Source organism: Aspergillus ambiguus (assembly GCF_047715705.1).
Source record: "Aspergillus ambiguus strain CBS 117.58 unplaced genomic scaffold BDV59scaffold_5, whole genome shotgun sequence".
Classification (NCBI taxonomy): domain Eukaryota; kingdom Fungi; phylum Ascomycota; class Eurotiomycetes; order Eurotiales; family Aspergillaceae; genus Aspergillus; species Aspergillus ambiguus.
This window is the reverse complement of record NW_027395518.1, coordinates 492,260-512,717: the sequence shown is the minus strand read 5'-3', so window position 1 is coordinate 512,717 and position 20,458 is coordinate 492,260. Positions and strand designations below refer to the sequence as shown.

At 52.8% G+C, this 20,458-nt stretch overlaps 8 protein-coding genes across 8 annotated transcripts; 4 read left to right on the top strand and 4 right to left on the bottom strand.

Moving 5' to 3' along the window:
• Window positions 1-114: 114 nt before the first annotated feature.
• BDV59DRAFT_128688 (FF domain protein) lies at window positions 115-2,069 on the bottom strand. The gene is made up of 2 exons (XM_073686942.1): window positions 1,865-2,069; window positions 115-1,811 (listed from the first exon to the last, which is right to left on the bottom strand). The coding sequence occupies exons 1-2, from the start codon at window positions 1,932-1,934 to the stop codon at window positions 193-195; spliced, it is 1,689 nt and encodes a 562-aa protein (XP_073550915.1). The 5' UTR covers window positions 1,935-2,069; the 3' UTR covers window positions 115-192.
• Window positions 2,070-2,277: 208 nt separating this feature from the next.
• Window positions 2,278-3,245, top strand: pre9 (proteasome core particle subunit alpha 3; the record flags this gene model as incomplete). Its single annotated transcript, XM_073691894.1, has 4 exons — window positions 2,278-2,301; window positions 2,368-2,552; window positions 2,625-3,043; window positions 3,106-3,245. 4 exons carry the CDS (start codon window positions 2,278-2,280, stop codon window positions 3,243-3,245), a joined length of 768 nt encoding a protein of 255 aa, XP_073550914.1.
• A 5,094-nt stretch (window positions 3,246-8,339) lies between these two features.
• BDV59DRAFT_199362 (uncharacterized protein) lies at window positions 8,340-8,804 on the top strand (the record flags this gene model as incomplete). Its single annotated transcript, XM_073693348.1, has 1 exon — window positions 8,340-8,804. One exon carries the CDS (start codon window positions 8,340-8,342, stop codon window positions 8,802-8,804), a length of 465 nt encoding a protein of 154 aa, XP_073550913.1.
• Window positions 8,805-8,916: 112 nt separating this feature from the next.
• On the bottom strand, window positions 8,917-9,960 carry BDV59DRAFT_128515 (uncharacterized protein). Its single transcript, XM_073686939.1, has 2 exons — window positions 9,790-9,960; window positions 8,917-9,697 (listed from the first exon to the last, which is right to left on the bottom strand). The coding sequence occupies exons 1-2, from the start codon at window positions 9,826-9,828 to the stop codon at window positions 9,029-9,031; spliced, it is 708 nt and encodes a 235-aa protein (XP_073550912.1). The 5' UTR covers window positions 9,829-9,960; the 3' UTR covers window positions 8,917-9,028.
• Window positions 9,961-10,175: 215 nt separating this feature from the next.
• On the top strand, window positions 10,176-13,521 carry BDV59DRAFT_172150 (sulfite reductase subunit alpha). The gene has a single exon (XM_073688675.1). The coding sequence runs from the start codon at window positions 10,240-10,242 to the stop codon at window positions 13,360-13,362; it is 3,123 nt and encodes a 1,040-aa protein (XP_073550911.1). The 5' UTR covers window positions 10,176-10,239; the 3' UTR covers window positions 13,363-13,521.
• Window positions 13,522-14,901: 1,380 nt separating this feature from the next.
• BDV59DRAFT_172149 (tRNA methyltransferase TRM7) lies at window positions 14,902-16,467 on the bottom strand. The gene has a single exon (XM_073688674.1). The coding sequence runs from the start codon at window positions 16,351-16,353 to the stop codon at window positions 15,055-15,057; it is 1,299 nt and encodes a 432-aa protein (XP_073550910.1). The 5' UTR covers window positions 16,354-16,467; the 3' UTR covers window positions 14,902-15,054.
• Window positions 16,467-19,230, top strand: mak5 (ATP-dependent RNA helicase MAK5). The gene is made up of 3 exons (XM_073688673.1): window positions 16,467-16,838; window positions 16,895-18,100; window positions 18,153-19,230. Exons 1-3 carry the CDS (start codon window positions 16,587-16,589, stop codon window positions 19,005-19,007), a joined length of 2,313 nt encoding a protein of 770 aa, XP_073550909.1. The 5' UTR covers window positions 16,467-16,586; the 3' UTR covers window positions 19,008-19,230.
• Window positions 19,231-19,376: 146 nt separating this feature from the next.
• Window positions 19,377-20,167, bottom strand: BDV59DRAFT_199357 (uncharacterized protein; the record flags this gene model as incomplete). The annotated part of the gene is made up of 2 exons (XM_073693347.1): window positions 19,377-19,482; window positions 19,575-20,167. 2 exons carry the CDS (start codon window positions 20,165-20,167, stop codon window positions 19,377-19,379), a joined length of 699 nt encoding a protein of 232 aa, XP_073550908.1.
• Window positions 20,168-20,458: the final 291 nt, after the last annotated feature.

Genomic DNA, 20,458 nt, shown 5'->3' with positions numbered 1-20,458 from the left:
ATTTCCCTAGTGAACTAAGCCGAGGCTTTTTGGTCTGGTGATCATGTGCTATGCTTTTTTTATACATAAAATCCACCATTCCTGGCTTATTGACCCCTACTGAAACTCACTATACAGCTCTCTGAATACCCTCATTAAAGCTTCGGCATCCGCAGAGGATCTTTAGCAGTACTATTATGTGATTGCAAGTGTCTACATGCCTGGGTTCTCGCCCTCTTTTTGGGCTTGTCCCTCAGCTTCGATATAACTCCGGAGTCCAGCCTTTCCAACTTTTAGAGCTTCCTCGATCTCCGCCTCCCCTTCTTTCAAGAGATTCTTGCCCCGGAGGAGATCTCCCCGTTGTTTTCGCTTGTTCTCCTCCACTTGCTTCTCGCGTTCAGCCAATGCCTTCTCCCGTTTCTCCCGTTCCACTCTCTTGCGTTCCATTTCCTCCCGCTGCTCCGGGGTCATGTTCTCCTCATCAGGTGCCGGGGGTAGGGTGGAGATGTATGTTTCGATCAGTGGGTCCCGGACCTTTGGTGTAAGAGAGATGTATCGAAGATCGGTAATCAGACTCGGCGGGAGCGCCTCCAGGTTGGACGAGCGATTCAAGTCATGCAATGGCATGGATTTCAGCAAAGCCGACAGATCCGACTTGCGCGCGCTTTCAGACGTCTTCAACCGGGAAACCAGATCACGGTAGTACTTCTCGCGGTCTTTGTCGGACAGCTGCGAATCTCTCATCTCCGGCTCTTTTCGATACTTGCGCTTGAACTCGGGCCAATACAGCTTTGGCGTCGCACGTTCTTGCAGAAAGGCCAGATATTTGATCCGTGGATCCTGTTTCTCCTGCTTTTCCTTGCGTTCCTTGAGTTGCTGTATACGATCACGGCTCCACTGGGACCAGACTTCACGCCGCGATTTCATATTCGGGAGCGCCGTGTATCGAGAATCCTCTATGATACGGCCTTCCTCGATTATATTCTCCCAAGGAGAGAATGGGTTGATATGATGATCATCCAGGAGATCGCGAAAGAGTGCTGACGCATCCTCGTCCGTGAGCGGCAGCCCTTCTGCGCCCTCCTCCCACCCTTCCTCGCCTGGCTCCCCATACTCGCCGGGGTCAAGCCCGTATTCCTCTCCCATTGCGGCAAGTTGATATTCGATATCTTCTTCGGTGAACTCGACCGGCTGTTCTTGATCATCACCGTCGGTTTTCAGTCGTTTAGACAGGTGATCCTCGTCCTCGCTGTCGGTCACCTCCACCTCTTCATATTCGTCGCTCTCTTCCTCCGCACCAACTTTCTCGTCGGGTCGACGCTCCTCCTGATCGGATCCACCTGTTTTCGGCTGTGGTGCTGGTGTCTCGTGAGCTTCGCTCTCTTCGCCACGCTCCTTCCTTTCCTTTGCTTCTCGTTCTAAACGGTCATACTCCACGACGCCTTTCATTACCTCTGGAGGGAACTTCCAAAAGCTGTCGTTCGTCTCCGGATTGTGGACGAATCTCCGGCCAAGTCTGGTTTTCACGAGGACCCATGGCGAGCATCCGGGAATCAAATGCTTAGATTTTGGCCGATCTTCCGAGCCCCGGCTTCGACGATCGTGATACCCTTTTCCACCACGGAAACCCCCTCGAGATTGCCCATGATGCGGCGTTCCGTACTGAGAAGCGCCAATACCAAAGCCAAGAGGGGCGTAGGGGGTGGAAGAGAATGGCGGTAGGGTGTCTGGAGTATGATGCGAAACTTCGGGGGTTGGCTGGGGCTCTGGTGGTGCTTGCGGTCTGGTGTAGGTGGATTGTTTCGTTTGCGCATTGTAGTAATACAGATGGCCTGTGTATCTGTCAGAATGGCCATCATCAGCCTCCACCACCGGATTAACCAACCTGAAGGAGCTCTATGCTCGGTCCACCCTGGGGGCAGCGGAGGTGGCGGGGCGTAGGTCGATTTCAGCATTATAGCCGCAGAAAGGGGGTCGCAAGAGAGGATAATTGAATTAACAGATATTATATCATAAAAAATCAGTCAGCTAATCAAGCTGGTGATCTGAGGAGTGGCGCGTAGACAACATGGAGGAGACGGCGGAATTTGCGACGGTCTGCGAGAGCGCGAACTGGTAGTGGTCCGAGCTTGGCAGGGCGAGTTGCCTACCGGTACGGGAGCTCAGCCGGACCTCAACCATCATCATCCTCCTCCATTCAACCCCCCATTCTCCATCCCCCTTCTGCCGTTCTTCTTCCACCTTTCTTCCTTCGGCTATCAATCAGACCCGTAATACCTTCCCCTCCTCTTCTTCATCATGTCACGGAGATACGATTCCAGGGTACGCCGGTCATCTCTAATCCCGTCACTCCGCAAGCTCCAGCTAACCGGTTGATGCCGTTCCCAGACCACCATCTTCTCCCCCGAGGGTCGTCTCTACCAGGTCGAATATGCGCTAGAAGCCATCTCGCACGCCGGTACTGCGATAGGAATCCTAGCGAAAGATGGAATCGTTCTCGCCGCAGAGAAAAAGGTGACCAGCAAGCTCCTAGAGCAGGACACGTCGGCGGAGAAGCTCTACACACTGAACGAGTATGCTCCTCACACTCATCTCCTGGGCTTCTCATGTCGCTCCCCAGACACGCTTGCTAACATCGTTCTCAGCAACATGATTTGCGCTGTGGCTGGTATGACCGCTGACGCCAATATCCTCATCAACTACGCCCGCCAGGCAGCTCAACGGTATCTCCTTACATACAACGAAGAAATCCCGTGCGAGCAACTTGTCCGTCGACTGTGCGATCTCAAACAAGGTTATACCCAGCATGGTGGTCTCCGTCCATTCGGTGTGTCGTTCATCTACGCTGGTTACGACCCTCTTCGAGAGTTCCAGTTGTACCAGAGCAACCCGAGTGGTAACTACGGTGGATGGAAGGCTACTAGCGTGGGCGCGAACAACGCTAGTGCCCAGAGCTTGCTCAAGCAAGACTACAAGGAGGATTGTGATTTGAAGGAGGCGTGTGCTATGGCCGTCAAGGTCCTGAGCAAGACCATGGACTCAACAAAGCTCAGCAGCGAGAAGAGTAAGGCGTCCACTTCCCCGTTGAAAGCCACAGCCCTGTCATACTGACCAGCTGTTCTTTAGTTGAGTTTGCAACCGTGGGAAAGACCTCAGAGGGAAAGGTTTACCACCATCTGTGGAATGCTGATGAGATCAACGCCCTCTTGAGGGAGCACGGGCTGGCGAAGGTTGACGATGAGCCCGAGGCTGGTGACATAAAATAAAAGACCGTAATAAGAGAATCCTCCCCTTCGACTATTTCACTCAGATAATTGCATCCATGTTTCTCCGTTTACCTTTCCTCTATGCTCAAAGAACAGCCGTTCCAGGCCTGTCCCAGGACGTGTAGCCTCCACTATTGTATGACAGTCCCCGTTTCGAGAAGCGATGTACACGCAGCACGGGAATGAACTCTGCATGTAGAGTTCAACTGACATCGGTCATCGATGATATCGCCTGCCACGTCACCAACGACCATGGACAAATCGATTGTTGTGTTTGCTCTCCCATTCTTCGTCCCAATTTGATTATGCCGGTCTCAGAACTTGGACGATAAATGGACCACGTAGTCTAAAGACTCCAGTTAGGGGTGCATGATATCTGCGGGATTTAACGCCGAGGGTGTGTAGGCCGTATATATAAGACCTGCTCTGGTCCGATTGAGTCTTTCGATAATGATGATATATAACTTTTCACTCTTGTACTATATCTGCGATCTGGTCCTACGACGGCATATACATAACCAAGGTTTTGGTCTTGCTTGCCCCCTTACGCATATCTGTCCATATGTAGCAAGGGAAGAGGCGTCCAAGTCAGACTATCGGCGATGCGTTCATGCAGAGAGATGCCTGAAGAATGCCTGATTGGGCGACGACCGTTGAAGCACTGGCGTCATCACGTGTACCGATGCCCGCGGGGTATTGACCACCTCAACGACACTCTTCCCAAACAAATACGCAAGACAAAACCATTCCTCCCTTTCGACTCAGGAGGCTCCATAATCGACACCCTTTCAAACAGGTGGGGGGCTCTATTCACATGACGGACTCGCGACGGATTCCCCTCTGGTCAGGGACGTCTCATATCAGGCCTCGAACCGCTGAATAGGCGCCAATCGATGGAACAACCCCATCAACATCCAAAACACACATGCACGATTTGCTAGAATGAAGGACTTTCATTGGACTCAAGATCTCAGCAACATCACTTTACACAAATTCAAAGCTTTTTCTCCAATCAAACTACCAGTGTGATACCATCATGAGAATCGCAGCCTGATATTGATGACCCGACGAACCAAAGGAGCCAATGTTCACCCAGTTTGAAACACAAAAAAACAAGCGTCACTATTGGAATTACATGGTATTCGCATGAAGTACGTGGAGAAAAAAAAATTGCGAAGCGTGAGACAACCCGGAAGGGAAAAGGAAACAAAGGAATGAACGACTTCGCCCAGTATAATCAGCCTCCCTCTCAGCATCTCAAGACAATGCTTTTCGTCGGTCCTCGCGCTCTCTCTGAAGCTGGTAAATTTCTTTTTCCAACTCCATTATGAGGCTTTGCGATTTATCCATGGACGCCACAAGCGTGGCCCCTTCCCGCTTCCATCGGTTGAGCCGTTCCATCTCGGCGCTTCGCCGCCGAAACTTGGTTTCAATCTTCTCGCAAAGACGGCACTTCGCTGTCTCAAACTCGGTCATGTTGACGAGTCTCATACCGCATGTTTCGCCAGTACGGTATTCGTAATTGCATCGGTGAGCAAAGTTGGTCCAGCTCCAGTCTCCACACGCAAATCTCTTTTGATTGTAGAAACACATGCCTATCAGGATCGTCAGAAAAGTTCCGTCTGGGATAATGATAAAACTGACTTGCTTTAGGCAGAGTATTGTCGTTTCACCTTGTGTGTTGTACTCTATTGGCTCGAGTCGAGGAACCTTCCGGTTTGCGGACGTTTGATAGGCTGAGCGTGAACAATGCTGTCGAACCTCAACGGAACCCTCTCAAGTTGAAACAGATCAAAGCCAAAAGCGAGGGTCAACCACTTATGATAATATTTGGGAATATTCTGACTGAAACTGACGTTGATTCACACTCTATCTAGCTGAGGGATTCGGTGGCCTATTTATGTTTCGTTCCAAGAGCTAGTGTTACGATTCAGCCATTCTTGCTACTACATCAATCTGGTGTCGATCAACCTTTCGCCAACGCTTGATGGCTTATCGCCTACAGTATTGTGCCATCAGATTCACATCACACCTCCCCGGCCGCTTGCGGTTGGCTACGAGGAGTTCGCCCAGCAGTGGAGACACGAGATGCCCACAGCACCTTTCCTGCGGGACCACCGTGGTCACCGGGTGCTTCACAAATGCATGCATCCTGCTGTCGTGGCATCGTCATCCATCCAAGTGCAAGCTGAATACACTAAAACCCCTCACCACAAGCTAAATGCCTGGTTGTCTCGGCTGGGTTTGGGCTTCATGGCTGCCTTGATTCCCTGATTGATATCCCCGCTTCATTGACCCATCCTTGCTCTATGAACCAAACTTTGGGCCTCCTGGATCAAAGCTCCTGCATGATCCATCACCTCTCTGCCAGCTGTCATGCCGTCTTACACTCCATCGCGAGGCTCTCACTTGCGAGAAGTCTAGCCAGATGAGAATGAAACATGGGACACCAAGTTGCGAGCTGAGGCCCGCCACCCTGCTATGGTTGCCTTGATAGCTCAGGTTAGCACGTCACAGATCTTCTCTACATCCTAGAAATCTATTCGCTAACGACCAATTAGTTTTGCCACTGTTGTCTCCCCATCCTACTGAGGTCTAAACAGGTTTCTGCCCGATAGACAGCCGTTTCAATTGAGAAAGCTCGTACAGGGAAGCATGTGTCCCATCTCCAATTACATCGTTGGATTACCTGGGCAATTCGGATTTCATGAAGGCATCCTACTGCAAATTATCCTTGCTTCCACCCTCCTTCTCCTGTGGAGCTCATTCTCGCCCATTTGTGTGTCAATGGCCCGCTCCCTGTTTGCCGTATGTTCCCGTCTCGTTGCCGTGACTGTATGGTCCTTGCCATTAGCGTCGGGGTATGCGTCACAGGAAGCTATCGATTGGCGATGGTTGCATCTGTGATTATGCTTTTTTCACAACCGCAGCTATCGATGTGGCATGGTGAACCTAGGAGACCATTCGCAGACGATCACTTTCAGCTGATCTCTCACGCCTGCAGACGAATAATCCCGCATGTGTCCCCGCTCGTGAGCAGGGTTCTATTTGATTCCCATGTTTGCATCTGTAAACATGATAGGACACCGCTTCTAACCATCGGTCATGGTAGATAGAGGCCGTGGTACGGCACTCTCACTGTCGAACCCATGCATCTGCACTAAAGCTCGGAGACTCTGACGTGGCGCTCTTCGTCTGGCCCAGGGCGTCGGTTTTTTGGTTTCTCAGGCTTATGGGCGAAATCCGGACGAGGAAATTGGTCAATCATTGATCAATGTGAATAATACGGAGATGAGGATCCGGCGTACTTCCCCAGAATGACGAATCGATTGCCTTCTCTTTCAGCGGCATCCGCATCTCCGAGCCTTCAAGGGTCTGGCTCCATTGATTTCGATAATCTTCCTGTCGATGACTGCGGCACAGGAGTGCCGGACTATCCGACTTGGCTGCTCCAATAATTTCAAGTCGAACAGCGGATCCATGGAAAGGGCTGGCGGCCAACTCAGCGCTCTCCCGTGAAAAACTTACTGCCTCGGTGGTATAACGACAATGCGCACCAACTACAATCCCTCAAACTGAGTTGGTTTGATGTCACAATACGATTTGCCACCCTTGCACCTCTTCTGGGAACTGTCTCACTTCGGACTTTTCTAGCCTCTTTGGACTTACGGTTACCGCGGGTTAAGAACGAAAGGATGAAGATGCCGATTCCATCAAAGCATACTGCCCGACAGCGTTGGTGCCAGAGGAGACTATCAGATTTGCCTCCATAATTTAGGCATTCGACTGCGTTTGCATCTTGCAGGACGTTGGAATTGAATTTATGACCCACATGTACGGCCCATTGTGTTGGGTTGTTTAGATCCCGTGACTTCAGACTGACCAGCGGTTTCTTCGAGTTCTACGCATATGTATTTTGCAGGCGACAAATGGACGTTGACCGTCCGTCGGTTGAAATTTTAAGGTAAGAGGATGGTGGCTGTTATGCTTTGTTTGTGCGTCTCAATTGGCTCGTCGACAAACGCACGCTAAACAGCGCCGGTGATTCAGGTCCAATGAAGCCCCTCGACAGGCCAAGACTTGTATGCAACTAAAGAGGAACCCTGTCCTTGCATCTTTAGTCTACCAGGGGCTAGACATGACCTACAGAATCGGAGAGTGATCGTCACTTCATGTTATCGCTTCCGTTTCGACTGAATTCTTTCCAGCCTCGCAAGTTACAGGGGTATTGAAGACGGACGGTTTGATTCCTTCTGCACGCTATCTCCGACAATTTTAAGTATTCGACTTCATTGGGCCGTCGCTCTTCACGCATGTGGTCATGCTACTGAAGTGTATGCTCCCCGTCTTCGGGTGTATAGTCCAACCCATCAGGATTCCTTCTGCAACTGTCGGACTTGCTAACGCTATTACTGGATTGACTAAAGAGCAGCTAATCTACCCAAGTGTTGAAAGCTAACGCTAGGGTTTGATTATTAGTCCGTGGACAGCACCAGACGAAGGCAAAGCGTGGTACCGACCTGCACGAGAACTGTGCTATCACAATTTGGCGTCTACATCTCTGTCGTTCTGATTGACGTGGTCGTGTTTTCTGGATATCTGTGCGAATTCCCACTCCTTTCAGATGCTAAAAGCAGTGATGCTTGAGGGTAGCCGTTCTAATCATGGCTACCTGTTCACGGGCGACTTTTCGCGAGACTTTCTGGTTACGTAAAACACTTCACTACCGTAACACTGCTAGCCTTGTTGTTGTTTCTTAATTGTATTTACTAAATGCCCACCCTGGTCAGGAGTATTTGAGAGGAAGTATGCCCAGTCACGTGGTAACATGGGGCCCTACATAGAACCATGACGTCAACATGATACGTCAATAAATGGACAGTTCCTGCTTTCAATTCAGTCAGAGTCCATCTTCTTTCAGTTATTCATATCCTAACGACATTATTAGACAGTACCAGAAAGTGAGTATAGCTATTTCCGTCTGCAGTCAAGTCCGTCCCGTTCATTTAGCTCACTATACCATACCCTAGCCGCAGAGTACATATATCACTACAGGCTAAGGAGACCGAGAGCATGTGGACCGAAATTGCATCAATGGCAAGGCCAATTATCAGAGGCACCCAGGCGGTTCCGACGCAGGCCCTGGGCCAACCTGTCGTGCCGGCTCTCGTCACCCAGAGGCGGACCTTCCGGTCGATTCCCAGCCTCTACAAGACCAAGCAGCAAGCACAGGAGGAGGACCGGTTCCATGACCGGAATATCCTGGACCCGCAACGATCGGAGGTGTCAAAGACCGGCACGGACAACGAAGTTGCGGGCCATTCGTCGGCCTACGACCCCGATAAACCGTCACCGGAAAGCTCGCTCGAGGGTGTCGAGGAAGAGAGCAAGCAGGAAGGGAAGGTCAGCAATCCATTGAACGTGAGCCCAGCAAATAAGGATGTTAGCCATGCGCGGGATCCGCAGGAGGGCGGCCCGGATCATAATGTCGAGAAGTCCGGGCCGAGTGGGAGGGGGTGGACGAGAAAGCATCGGGAGGTTAATACCGGGAAGAAATAGAGGGTACATGGGAAGTGCTGTATATGTCATATACATACCAGTCGCAAGAGTCGCGGCACAGACGATTGTCCATAATGGGTTCCACGACGACTGCGTTGAAAAAGATTAATGGGGAATCGCGCTTCAATTATGGAACAGCTATGTGTATGTCATTAAATCTCGACAAAAGAAACATATAAAACATGGAAAATAAGCGTGACCTGCAAATCATAGAATTCGTTAACTCAGGAGCTCTGCCCCTTTCCCACCCTGATGATATCATTGCCACCCAGCACCCAGACCTTCTCACTGCCCGCGGGGACATCGCCCTCCAAAGCCTGGAGTCCTGCGTTGACCGCCGCGCTCGCGATAACATCAGCATCTTGCGCCCAGCCATCCTTCAAGCCCGAGTGGACTTTCCCGGCAAAGCCGGCGATGAAGCGAGCGGCCGCCTCCATGGGCCGGCTCTCTTCGCGGGTACCAGAAATCAGACCGGGGCGCAAGATGACGGTACGCTCAAAGCCCATCTCCTTCACTTCTTCTTCAATTTCACCCTTCATGCGCACATAGGGAATCGACGACGCCTTGTTGGCGCCACTGGAGGAGATAAGCACGTAGACTTTGGTGCCGGCGTCCCGCGCGGCGCGCGCCATCTCGATGTTCAAGCCATGTTCGATTTTGTACTGGTTCTCAAAGCCCCCAGCTGCGGCGCGTGTAGTCCCGAAGGACGAGAAGAAAATCGACGGGGTGGGCGTGAGTGAAGAGAGCTGGCTGGCCCACTTGGACGTATCATCCGAAACGAAGGTGGTCAGCTTGGCTTGAGCGGCGCTGGCCGCATTGGGCGTCCGACGGGAGATTGTGTCCACACGAGCGACCGAGGGGTTGGCTAAGAGGCTGGTGAGAATGTGACTTCCCTGGATATCCTTGATTAGCGCATATGAAGGGGAGTGATAACGGAGTTGTACGCCGTATTGGTGGGGAGGGGGAGAGGGGTGGTGATACTTACCACCATGCCAGTGCATCCGATCAGAGCGACACTTGCCATCGTGCTTGAGTTGTGAAGCAGAACGGGGGAGGACTTGCGGGGATGATGGTCTGGCTGTTCTGGAGTATATACAGACTGGGTCGGGATAGGAGAAAGCGATGACGTTGGAGTTGATTATCATGCCTGAGGATGTCAGGCATCGATACAATGACTAATGCAGCGAACCCGGCCGAAAGAGGGGCTTTCTGCCTCGATACACCGCCTGCCGTGGCGGACGAAAAAAAGCCGTTATCGATAAGAAATTGCAATTGCGTGATTGCCACTAGCCGGATCGGGGAACGGGACCTGGGGGGATTTTCTATACAACTCCAGGTGGAGGGGAATTTCCCCATTCTCCCTCTCCTCCTCTCTATCTCTCCATCGCTGATCTCCCCCTTGCCCAATTCCCTCATACAAGGGTTCTTCTTCAGGATGGCCTCCCTGTCCTCCCTCAGTGGCCCGACTTATGTCACCGCGCAGACTCTCGTCCAGCAGGTGGCGTATGCCCTGAGTGACAAGATCTTCTCTTACTCCCCCGAGTCTTTTGACTTGGATGCGGCCCTTCGTGAATGGGCTGCTCGCAAGGAGACAAACGCCAATGGCGACTCTCCCGCTGTGAAGGCGATGGAGACCCGTCAGGGCGCTGGTAGTATCGCTCTCGGCTACCTCTTCTCCCAGGACTTTGACCTGAAGAAGCGTCATGTTCCTCAGGGAATCGTCGCCTCCTCGGCCACTCTCCCTTACATGCGCGCCGCTCTGGAACAGCTTTCGCTGCTGTACTCCGTCGCTAGCCCCGTCGCCGCCCACGTTGCCGCCGTCGACTATGCCGAGGAGGGCCTTGTTTCTGATTACGCCTCTGCTCTCTCTCTCGCCGAAGAGTTGGGTCTTGGTCTGGTCTCGAGTGCCTCCGTCCATGAGTCGCAGCACATGGCTCTCCTCACTACTCTCCTGGCCTCCGTCCTTCCTTCCGTCCATATCTACGATGGTGTTCGTGTGGGCCGGGAGCACACCCGCGTCATTGATGTTTTGGACCAGACAGGTCTCTCTCGCACCTACGAGACCGTCCGTAAGACGCTGGAGGATACGCGTAGCCGCCACTTGGACGCCCAAGGGAAGCTTTTGGAACTCCTCCAGTCTCTGAATGGTGAGCTCGGCACCGATTATGGTCTCTTTGAGTACCATGGCCACGCCGAGCCCGTTGCTGTCCTCGTCGCATTCGGTACCGTTGAGGCTTCTCTTACGGCGCAAATCGCTCGCTCCTTGGCTAAGGATGGCACCCGTGTCGGTGTTATCAACGTGCGTGTGTATCGCCCCTTCGTGGAGGAGGAGTTCCTCCGCGTTCTGCCCCAATCCGCCAAGGTTGTGGGTGTTCTCGGTCAGGTGGCCAACGAGCAGTCTGTTCAGGAGCAAGGCATTCGTTCCGCCCTCTACGAGGATGTTCTTGCAGCTCTGACCTTTGCCAATGGCCGTGAACATACGCCTTCTTGCATTGATATCAAGTATCCCCGCTCCCAACGCTGGGATCTGATTAACACCGCCGCTGCATTCCAGCTCATCTCCGAGAAGCCGATTGTCTCCGCCAATGGTCAAGCAGGTACTCTCCAATTGCTGGATCCTGCTTCCGTCCAGGAGTATTCTTTCTGGGATGTTGACAGCTCCGTTTGCAACGGTGCTGCCACGGAGCTCTCACAGGCTCTTGCTGCTGACTCCGCCAGCAATGTTACCACCAGCAAGGTCCATGATAACCTTGTCCAGGGTGGTGCAGTGCGCATCGATATCCGCAAGAGCTCTAAGATCGCCGACGCTCCTTACGCTGTGACCGCCGCCGACACCGTTTACGTTGGAGACATTAAGCTGCTTTCGGAGGTCGACATCCTTGCTTCCGTCAAGGAGGATGGCAAGATGATTGTCAACGTTCCCGGCGTGAAGGACGATGAGTTGGAGAAGAAGCTGCCCGCAGCTTTCAAGCAGGCTGTTGCTCAGACCGGCGTTTCTCTCTACATTGTGGACCCATCGGTTGCCGAGGACTCTGCTCTTTCCTCTGTTATCTTGCAGACTGCTTTCCTCCGCGTTGCTCTGCCATCCCAAGAGACCGTGGGCATCAACAAGCTCGGCTCTATCAACGGAAAAACCGAGACTCTGCAGAAGGTCAGCGGCGATCTTGACAAGATGCTTCGTCAGATCGAGGTACCCGAAACATGGAAGACGCCTGAGGAAGGCTTTGAGGCCCCTGAGCTCCCCAAGGATATCTCACCTAACAGTTTCGTGCCTTTCGATAAGGATGTGGCCGAACCCGCCCCTCTTCTCAAGGATTGGCAGGTTGCGGCTAAGGGCTTAGCTTTCAAGGAGGCCTATGGCACCAAGAACGCCCTGCGCCCAGACACTGCCGCGAAGACATTCACTGTGCACGTTCGCGAGAACCGCCGGTTGACTCCCGTTACCTACGACCGTAACATCTTCCACATTGAATTCGATCTCGGTGACTCCGGCCTCAAGTACGATATCGGTGAGGCCCTGGGTGTCCATGCTGAGAACGACCCTCATGATGTTGCCGAGTTCATCAAGTTCTACGGCCTCAACCCTGATGATATCGTGGAGGTCCCTAGCCGTGAGGATCCTGCTGTTCTCGAGAACCGCACTGTTCACCAGGCTCTTGTCCAGAACATTGACATCTTCGGTCGCCCTCCCAAGCGGTTCTACGAATCTCTTGCCGAGTTTGCCACTGATGAACAGGAGAAGAAACTGCTGCTCACTCTGGGCAGCGCTGACGGTGCTGTCGAGTTCAAGCGTCGCTCGGAGGTCGACACCATTAACTTTGCGGACCTCCTGCTTGAGTTCCCCTCGGCTCGCCCTGACTTCCACGATCTCATCCGGATTGTTGGACCCTTGAAGCGCCGTGAATACTCGATCGCTTCTTGCCAGAAGGTCACTCCTAACTCGGTGGCTCTCATGATCGTTGCTGTCAACTGGACTGATCCCAAGGGCCGTGAGCGGTATGGTCTGGCCACCCGCTACCTGAGTCGCTTGCAGCCTGGAACTCCTATCACCGTCAGTGTGAAGTCCAGCGTCATGAAGCTGCCCCCCAAGTCCACCCAGCCTCTTATCATGGCTGGTCTTGGAACTGGCCTCGCACCCTTCCGTGCCTTCGTCCAGCACCGTGCCCTCGAGAAAGCTCAGGGTAAGGAGATTGGCTCCGTTCTTCTCTACATGGGCTCCCGTCACCAGCGGGAGGAATACTGTTATGGTGAGGAATGGGAAGCCTACCAGGAGGCTGGTGTCATCACCGTCCTAGGCCGTGCTTTCTCTCGTGATCAACCGGAGAAGATCTATATCCAGGACCGTATGCGTCAGACCTTGCCTGAAATCATCCAGGCCTACATCCGTGAGGAGGGTGCTTTCTATCTGTGCGGTCCCACTTGGCCCGTTCCCGATGTCACTGCCGTTTTGGAAGAGGCCATTGCTACCGAAGCCAAGAACAATGGCAAGAAGGTGGAGACTCGCAAGGAGATTGAGAAGCTCAAGGATGAGGAGAGATACGTTCTTGAGGTGTACTAGATGTGAGATGATGTGGGTTCAGATGTGCAAGGTTTTGTTCTTGTTCTAAAGCTTTGGATTTGCGAGCATGACTTGATGATTACCCCCTGTATCTTGCTCTTAGATGAACATTACATGATAGACATTGGCTTGTGAATAGCAACTTTATTATGATCGAACAAGTTATAACCTGAAAGACGTTCGTAAGTATGCTGCCACCACATTGAAATCGCATTTCCAGCGCATTTGGTCGATATCCCCCGCGTTGACAGTCCAGATAATTTCTCGACCACGGCTCATTTCTCACTTCTTTCCACATACAAGCATTTCAGATCTTCCCGGGGTTCAGAAAAAGGGTCGATATCAAAAGTGTTTGACAGGAACCCGACCTGCACAATGGTGTTTTGATGCAACCACCTTCTAACAAGCATTCCTTGATGCGAGCCTTTTCTACTCCGCAGCAAACAAGAAATATGGGGAATGCAAAAGTCAATTCCTCCTCAGTACGAAGAGGAAGGTAACACCGGTGCATTCATACATTTGCTTTCTAGCCCATTAACCTCTTCATGTTCGAATGCAGGGCTCCAGCGTCACGGAAAGCTCGTGCCATGGTTTTCTACGGCGTCGCTGGATCACTAGACTGTTCTCCCATGATGTGATACAAGACACTACATCCGCCTGCTATTGTCCTATGGAAATAAGCCGGACGTATGGTTGTCTCTGTACCAGCCAGTATCCGACGTATCCTTCTCCTGTACTACATTTTATCATTAAATTCATTGTCACAGAGAGCATGTGAATTGCCCCAACATGCAGTACTCCATACTATAAAAGATCATCACTTCCCTCTGACGAAGTGGACTATACCATCACCACCATCTAGCTCTTTTAGTGATAGTACCCTCAACTTTGCATCATGCAGATTCTTCCAACCGTGGTTCTTGCACTGGCAACTGTGGCATCGGCCCAATGGAGGAGCGTTCCCTGCGTGCCTGGGCATTTCTATACTGGCGCCACTCTGGCTTACCATCATCGTGAGTTGGCACTGGCAGCTAGATGGAGGCCGCCCTTCTATATTAACAACCGTTCAAGGTTTCCGCGTCGTGGCCATTAACGCCATCTATCAATGCCAACGTCCGTTATACGCTCGACTGATAAACCGCTGCGGAATAGGAAGATGCTTTGCAAACCAGTGCGAATACTGGTTCACTTGGAGTCCCGCAGAATCACCGGAAAATGAGACCTCCCCCGCCATTGATGGACCGGAAGTTGGCAAGGCTGATGCGGAAGAATCTCCCCAGGCTGTCATTCAGAACTAGAATGGCTGAGGACGGCTTCCCCCGGTTCTTGCGGTTGGTGGGCCTTTCTTGCTACTGACGGAAAGCTGGATGGCTGCTTAGGTAGTTTACCCATGAGTTAGTAGTCAATGGAACCGGTTCCAAAGGACCTGCGTTGCAGAGGATCTTGAGTAGAGCTTGCGTCCAAAATTTCGTCCCTTACTCTGGATTAGGTATAGGCACTATCGCCATGGAGGAGAGTATTCTGCAAGTATTGAACAGCCATACGTCTACGTAGATGGGTATTTGCAATATATTTCCTATACAGATCTAGCCAGTCCACAACCATTCCATGCAAACCAGTCTAAGCCGTTCCCTTCATGATAATCATAATCAATACATGACATATCTGCCCAAGAACCACACTCCAGCACTATCATGCGCGGCCAACAGTCCCCAACTTGGTCTTTCCGTACGCGCCTCCCATAGTCTTTCTCATCTCCAACGCCCGGCGATATGGCGGCGCCGTAGGTGGTTGGACTGGGTCCAAACTGACATGGCCAGGGGGGAGGGTGTAGCTTGCATCCGAATCCCAGGAAGACAGATCGCCACAGGCAATAAAAGAAGGGATCCATCGGTTCTCGACGGCGAACTTTTCCGACACAGGTTTATAGGCAAGGGGCTCGGGAACCGACGAGGTATGGGAGTCCTCGTGCAGCATGCGTGATTCCCGGGTGGTTGACGAGTCAGCGGCTGAAGCGGCCGTCGACCTCGTCACCGTCTGACTGGCTTCTCCCGGGTCCTCGTCCCTCACTTCGACACCGAGGTCGCCGTCGGCGGAGACCGGACGCGGTACAGCCGCGCCGCCGAATACAGGGTTCTTCAGCGCCTCCATGCCGACGACGCCGTCGTGGATCGCCGGCGGGATGAATCCTTCGCAGACCACGAACGACTCCAGACTGCTGGCGCGACTACTCCGCGGCTTCGCGACGCTTACTTTCTCGAAGACGGTGCGGAGCTGGGCGTAGATGATGTCGACGTCGCGGCCGCGGAAGATCTTCGCGACGAACTTGCCGCCGGGCCGTAGCACGCCCAGGGCGAGATTCAGTGCGGCGTAGAGCAGTTGCGACTGGATGTAGATGTCGAGGTCGTGGAGGCCGGTCACGTCCGGCGCACCGTCCGAGATCACAAGGTCGACCGGGTGTGGGGGTCGGAGAGCGGAAGGGGAAGCTGATGAGGAGTCGTAGGCGTCCGGGTCCAAGGCCCGGAGGAGAAGGGGGATAGTGGATGGGTGGGTGATGTCGGCCTTGAGAGTGGTGATGCCGTCGAGGGGCGCCATGGGCTGCAGGTCGATTGAAACGATCTTGACATTCTTGCGTGGCTTCAGCACCGCCGTCTCTGCATGTGCCTCGGCCATCTCAATATCACTCTCGGCGCCATCATCTTCCCGGTTATCCGCCTTCGCGAGCGCCTCTTGTTCGCGGCGTTTCTTCTCCACCCACGCCCTGCGGCCGAAACTCTCACCCTTGATCAGGACCCGACTGAGAACCTGACTCCAGCTGCCTGGCGCTGCGCAGAGATCCACAACGCGGGTTACTTTCTCTGGGTTCTCGTGCTCGAATAGATCGAACTGTTCGTCGATCTGGATCAGCTTGAAGGCGGACCGAGCTCGCCAGTTCTGCTCCTTTGCCAGACGATAGTAGGCATCGCGCTTATCCTTCGACGACTTCCCCATGGTTTCTGGGTGTTTGCAACGGGAATACGAGGGTCAATGGGTGCGTGAACAAGGTGGAATTTCTTCGGCGGTGGGGTTGAGATAAGATTAGGACAAAGCCAAAGGCGGAGAGGGTTTTTTTCTGCCGCCGTTTTTTCTGCGCCTCCAAACGCTCCGCAGCATCCACCTTCCTCCAGCCCCCAGTTCTACATCAACAACGCCTGTGGGTGTCGTCTTGCTCGTGCATAATAGTTATGGGCCAGAAACGCCAGCGCGACCAGAAAGGTCCAGGATTTCAGTCCAAAAAGCGGAAGCGCGGTGCTAACTCTAGCAATGCGGGTGACAAGGACGATGGTTGGGACGGCATTGTCGGCGTGGAAGATCTGAATTGGAAGGAAGTCGCTCTTCCGGATCGTCTCGAAGATGCTGGAGGATTTTTTGGCTTGGAAGAAATTGAGGGTGTCGACGTCGTACGTCCTCAGGGGAATGGAGAGATCCGGTTTAAGGTATGTGATGCGGCCTGGTTGCGCATTGCGCTTGGGATTCAACTAACACCTTGCAGGCTAAAGCCGGAAAGCCGAAGAAGTCAATTTTGAAGAACAAGACCATCCCACAGGAGGAGAAGACTTTTGATGACGAGTGGGCCGGGTTTAGCGACGACGAGGCAGCCCCAGAAACGAAGACGGAGACAGAGGAAAAACCCACCGAAACTACCGACGAAGTCACCAAAGTGAAGCGGAACAAGGATCAGAAGAAAAAGGAGACTAAGAAGGACGGGAAAAATACTAAGAAAGAGCTGAAGAAGAAGGACCTGCCGGCACAGAAAGATACGGGCATTAAGACCGGGCTGTCTTTTGCGGCACTTCAAGACGAGCAGGAAGACGACGGTGTAGATGTCTCTGCCTGGGAGTCTCTCGGACTCTCTCCAGAAATTCTGAACAGTCTCTCGAAACTCAAGTTCTCTACCCCGACATCTGTCCAGAAGACTTGTATTCCTCCTATTCTCAACGGCCATGACGTTGTCGGCAAGGCTTCGACGGGTTCTGGAAAGACTCTAGCATTTGGTATCCCGATTCTCGAATACTACCTTGAAAAGAGGCGGCAGGAAACGGGAAGCAAGGACAGCGAGAAGAAAGAGACGTCGCCAATTGCTCTGATTCTATCCCCCACTCGAGAACTCGCGCACCAATTGGTGAAGCACATCGGAGAACTCATCACGCATGCCCCTGGTGTCAACACCCGAATCGCCCTCTTGACAGGTGGATTGTCCGTGCAAAAACAGCAGCGATTGTTGAGCGGAGCTGACATCGTGATCGGTACCCCCGGTCGAGTTTGGGAAGTCCTCAGCGGAGGACAAGGCTTGATTCGCAAAATGCAAGGTATCAAGTACCTCGTTGTTGATGAAGCCGATCGGCTCCTAAGTGAAGGGCATTTTAAAGAAGCCCACGAGATTCTGGCGGCCCTTGACCGTGTGGAAGATGGGGACTTCCCTGAGGCGGAGAATGACGAGTCGGACGAGGATGATGCCAAGTCGCAGAGACAGACTTTGGTGTTTTCAGCTACATTTCATCGTGACTTGCAACAGAAATTGGCAGGCAAGGGGAAGTGGAGAGGAGGTGACCTGATGGACAAGAAGGAATCCATGGAGTATCTTCTCCAGAAGTTGAACTTTAGAGAGGAGAAGCCGAAGTTTATCGACGTGAACCCTGTTTCGCAGATGGCCGAAGGTTTGAAGGAGGGAATTGTCGAGTGTGCCGCTATGGAAAAGGTACAGTTGATGCGAAGCAAGCTACTAGATCTCATATTAACGGTTCTCGCAGGACCTTTATCTATACACGTTACTTCTCTACCATCCCAAGCACCGCACGCTGCTTTTTACAAACTCGATCTCCGCCGTTCGCCGCCTCACCCAGTTCCTGCAGACGCTCCAACTCCCAGCCCTTGCCTTGCACTCATCGATGGCCCAAAAGGCACGGTTGCGCTCTGTGGAGCGTTTCTCATCACCTTCTTCCGATCCTAGCACGATCCTTGTTGCTACGGATGTCGCAGCTCGTGGTCTAGATATCAAGGGTATCGATTTCGTCATCCATTACCACGCACCCCGCACGGCAGATACATACGTCCACCGATCCGGACGTACAGCCCGTGCTGGTGCATCAGGAAAGAGCGTCATCATCTGCGCCCCTGAAGAGATGGTCGGTGTTGTGCGTCTTGCCGCAAAGGTGCACGCAAACATGGCCAACGGCAAACGTCTTCCGCTGGAGTCCCTCGAACTTGACCGCCGAGTGGTGGCTCGTGTTCGGCAGCGGGTGACTTTGGCCGCTCGTCTTTGCGATGCCAACATGGCTAAAGAAAAAATCAATGCCGAAGACAACTGGCTTAGAAATGCGGCAGAGGATCTGGGCGTTGACTACGATAGCGAAGAGTTCGACGAGAGTAAGGGCCGTGGCCGCGGCCGAGGCCGTGGGCGTCAGCAGCGTGAACGAGACATCGGCAGTACGAGTAAGGCCGAGATGGCTGGTATGCGGGCAGAGTTGAGACAGTTGCTTTCGCAGAGGGTCAATGTGGGTGTCAGTGAACGGTATTTGACATCAGGACGGGTCGATATTGAGGCACTGTTGCGCGGCGAAGGCAATACTTCTTTCCTGGGCCAGGTCGATCCGCTGGGATTCTAACTTCCGCCACAGTGGATGTGTATGTATACATAGACTCGAGGCGGGACCCGACGTGAATACTTCCCTAATTTCCTCTAAGTATCAATAGTCCAACTTGAACGCGAAGGAAAAGTGACAATTTGGGTATGAGAATCTCTGGCGACGAATTATATATTAAGCGGCCTAATGTGGCCAACAATCCAACTTCCGAACTCCTGTGGACAAAATTAAATGAAAATTAACCCCCATTTAGAGCTGCATTCCCGAACAACTCGACTCGCGAAGGGGCCTCACATGGACGGGAAAATCCACCGCGCCCTACAGGATTCTCACCCTCACATGACGGCCCATTCCATGGAATTTGAACGGGGCAGCAGCCGCGGTGACTGTTCACCATAGCTTTTCCTTCTCCACGTCCCCCCAGGCTTTAGTGTGGACGTGATACGTGTTCCGGATTTGGCCGCAGTCGTAGCAGAACTTGGTACCGCAGGGACACCTTCCGCGAGTCAGTTCCATCGATACCGTGGACATTCCATATGGTGCTATATATAGTAATGAATATAAAAAGGAAAGAAAAAGATATCTTACTTCATGTTATACTCGTCTCCCACTAGTTCAACCATGATCTTGCACCCTGGGCATTGCATCCAGTTCTTATCGTCGGCCAGTTCGAGGAGGTCATCGGTCCCATCATCGCATGTGAACGGATGCGCAGGGCCCAAGCAGCGGCAACATATCTCGCAAGAGCCACTATGGCTCGAGCCCTTGCATTTCAGGCAAGTCGTGTGCACGCAGATATCGCAGGTGTGCTCTTGGACCTCGCCTTCGAAGGTACCCGGAGGGAGATACATTCCACAGCTCCTGTTCGAACAGTAAGTTTTATTGGAATCACGCATCTCGGCCGTTTTGTCCTCGAGGCGGGCAACGAGAGACTTCTTCAGGAACGGGGCGGCCAAACCGGTCGAGATGTCCATACCACAGCACTGGGGCGCGGTGTAATACATCTTCTTAGCTGCGGTGCCGAACTCGCGGGTTAGGCAGTGCTGACAGTGATGATGCTTACAGGACAACTCGGCCACTTTGGCCGCGTTCTTCCCACAGGAGTCACATCGCTGGAGGTTCCTGAGTCCAGCTTTAGTGCGGATAACCAGTTTCTTCTGACCGGACAGTGAGCAACCCATACTGGGGGGATCTTCGTGGTTGGCATGGGCGAAGTCCAGAGGGGCACTGAGACATGTGAGCGCATTTTATACGGACTGAGAGCGGGGAACAACAGGGGTTCAATCATCATAAGGTATATGACAAGAGCATTATTGGCCAATTCACAGTCCGGATGATGCAGCTGTGACTGTGGAGGCGTTCAATATGGGCTCACATAGGGAAAGTTCTACAGGACCTGCGCCTCCGGTTCTGACGCGGAACCACTATTATGCCAGGGGAGGAGAGTTACATTGCTCTAATACGACCAAAGT

Coding starts and splice junctions, on each gene's coding strand:
- BDV59DRAFT_128688 (XM_073686942.1), bottom strand. CDS start 1,934: ATGCTGAAATCGACCTACGCCCCGCCACCTCCGCTGCCCCCAGGGTGG. Junction 1,812..1,864: donor CGAGCATAGAGCTCCTTCAG/GTTGGTTAATCC, acceptor ACAGATACACAG/GCCATCTGTATTACTACAAT.
- BDV59DRAFT_128515 (XM_073686939.1), bottom strand. CDS start 9,828: ATGGCAAGTGTCGCTCTGATCGGATGCACTGGCATGGTG. Junction 9,698..9,789: donor TCGGATGCACTGGCATGGTG/GTAAGTATCACC, acceptor AAGGATATCCAG/GGAAGTCACATTCTCACCAG.
- BDV59DRAFT_172150 (XM_073688675.1), top strand. CDS start 10,240: ATGGCCTCCCTGTCCTCCCTCAGTGGCCCGACTTATGTCACCGCGCAG.
- BDV59DRAFT_172149 (XM_073688674.1), bottom strand. CDS start 16,353: ATGGGGAAGTCGTCGAAGGATAAGCGCGATGCCTACTATCGTCTGGCA.
- mak5 (XM_073688673.1), top strand. CDS start 16,587: ATGGGCCAGAAACGCCAGCGCGACCAGAAAGGTCCAGGATTTCAGTCC. Junction 16,839..16,894: donor ATGGAGAGATCCGGTTTAAG/GTATGTGATGCG, acceptor AACACCTTGCAG/GCTAAAGCCGGAAAGCCGAA. Junction 18,101..18,152: donor AGTGTGCCGCTATGGAAAAG/GTACAGTTGATG, acceptor CGGTTCTCGCAG/GACCTTTATCTATACACGTT.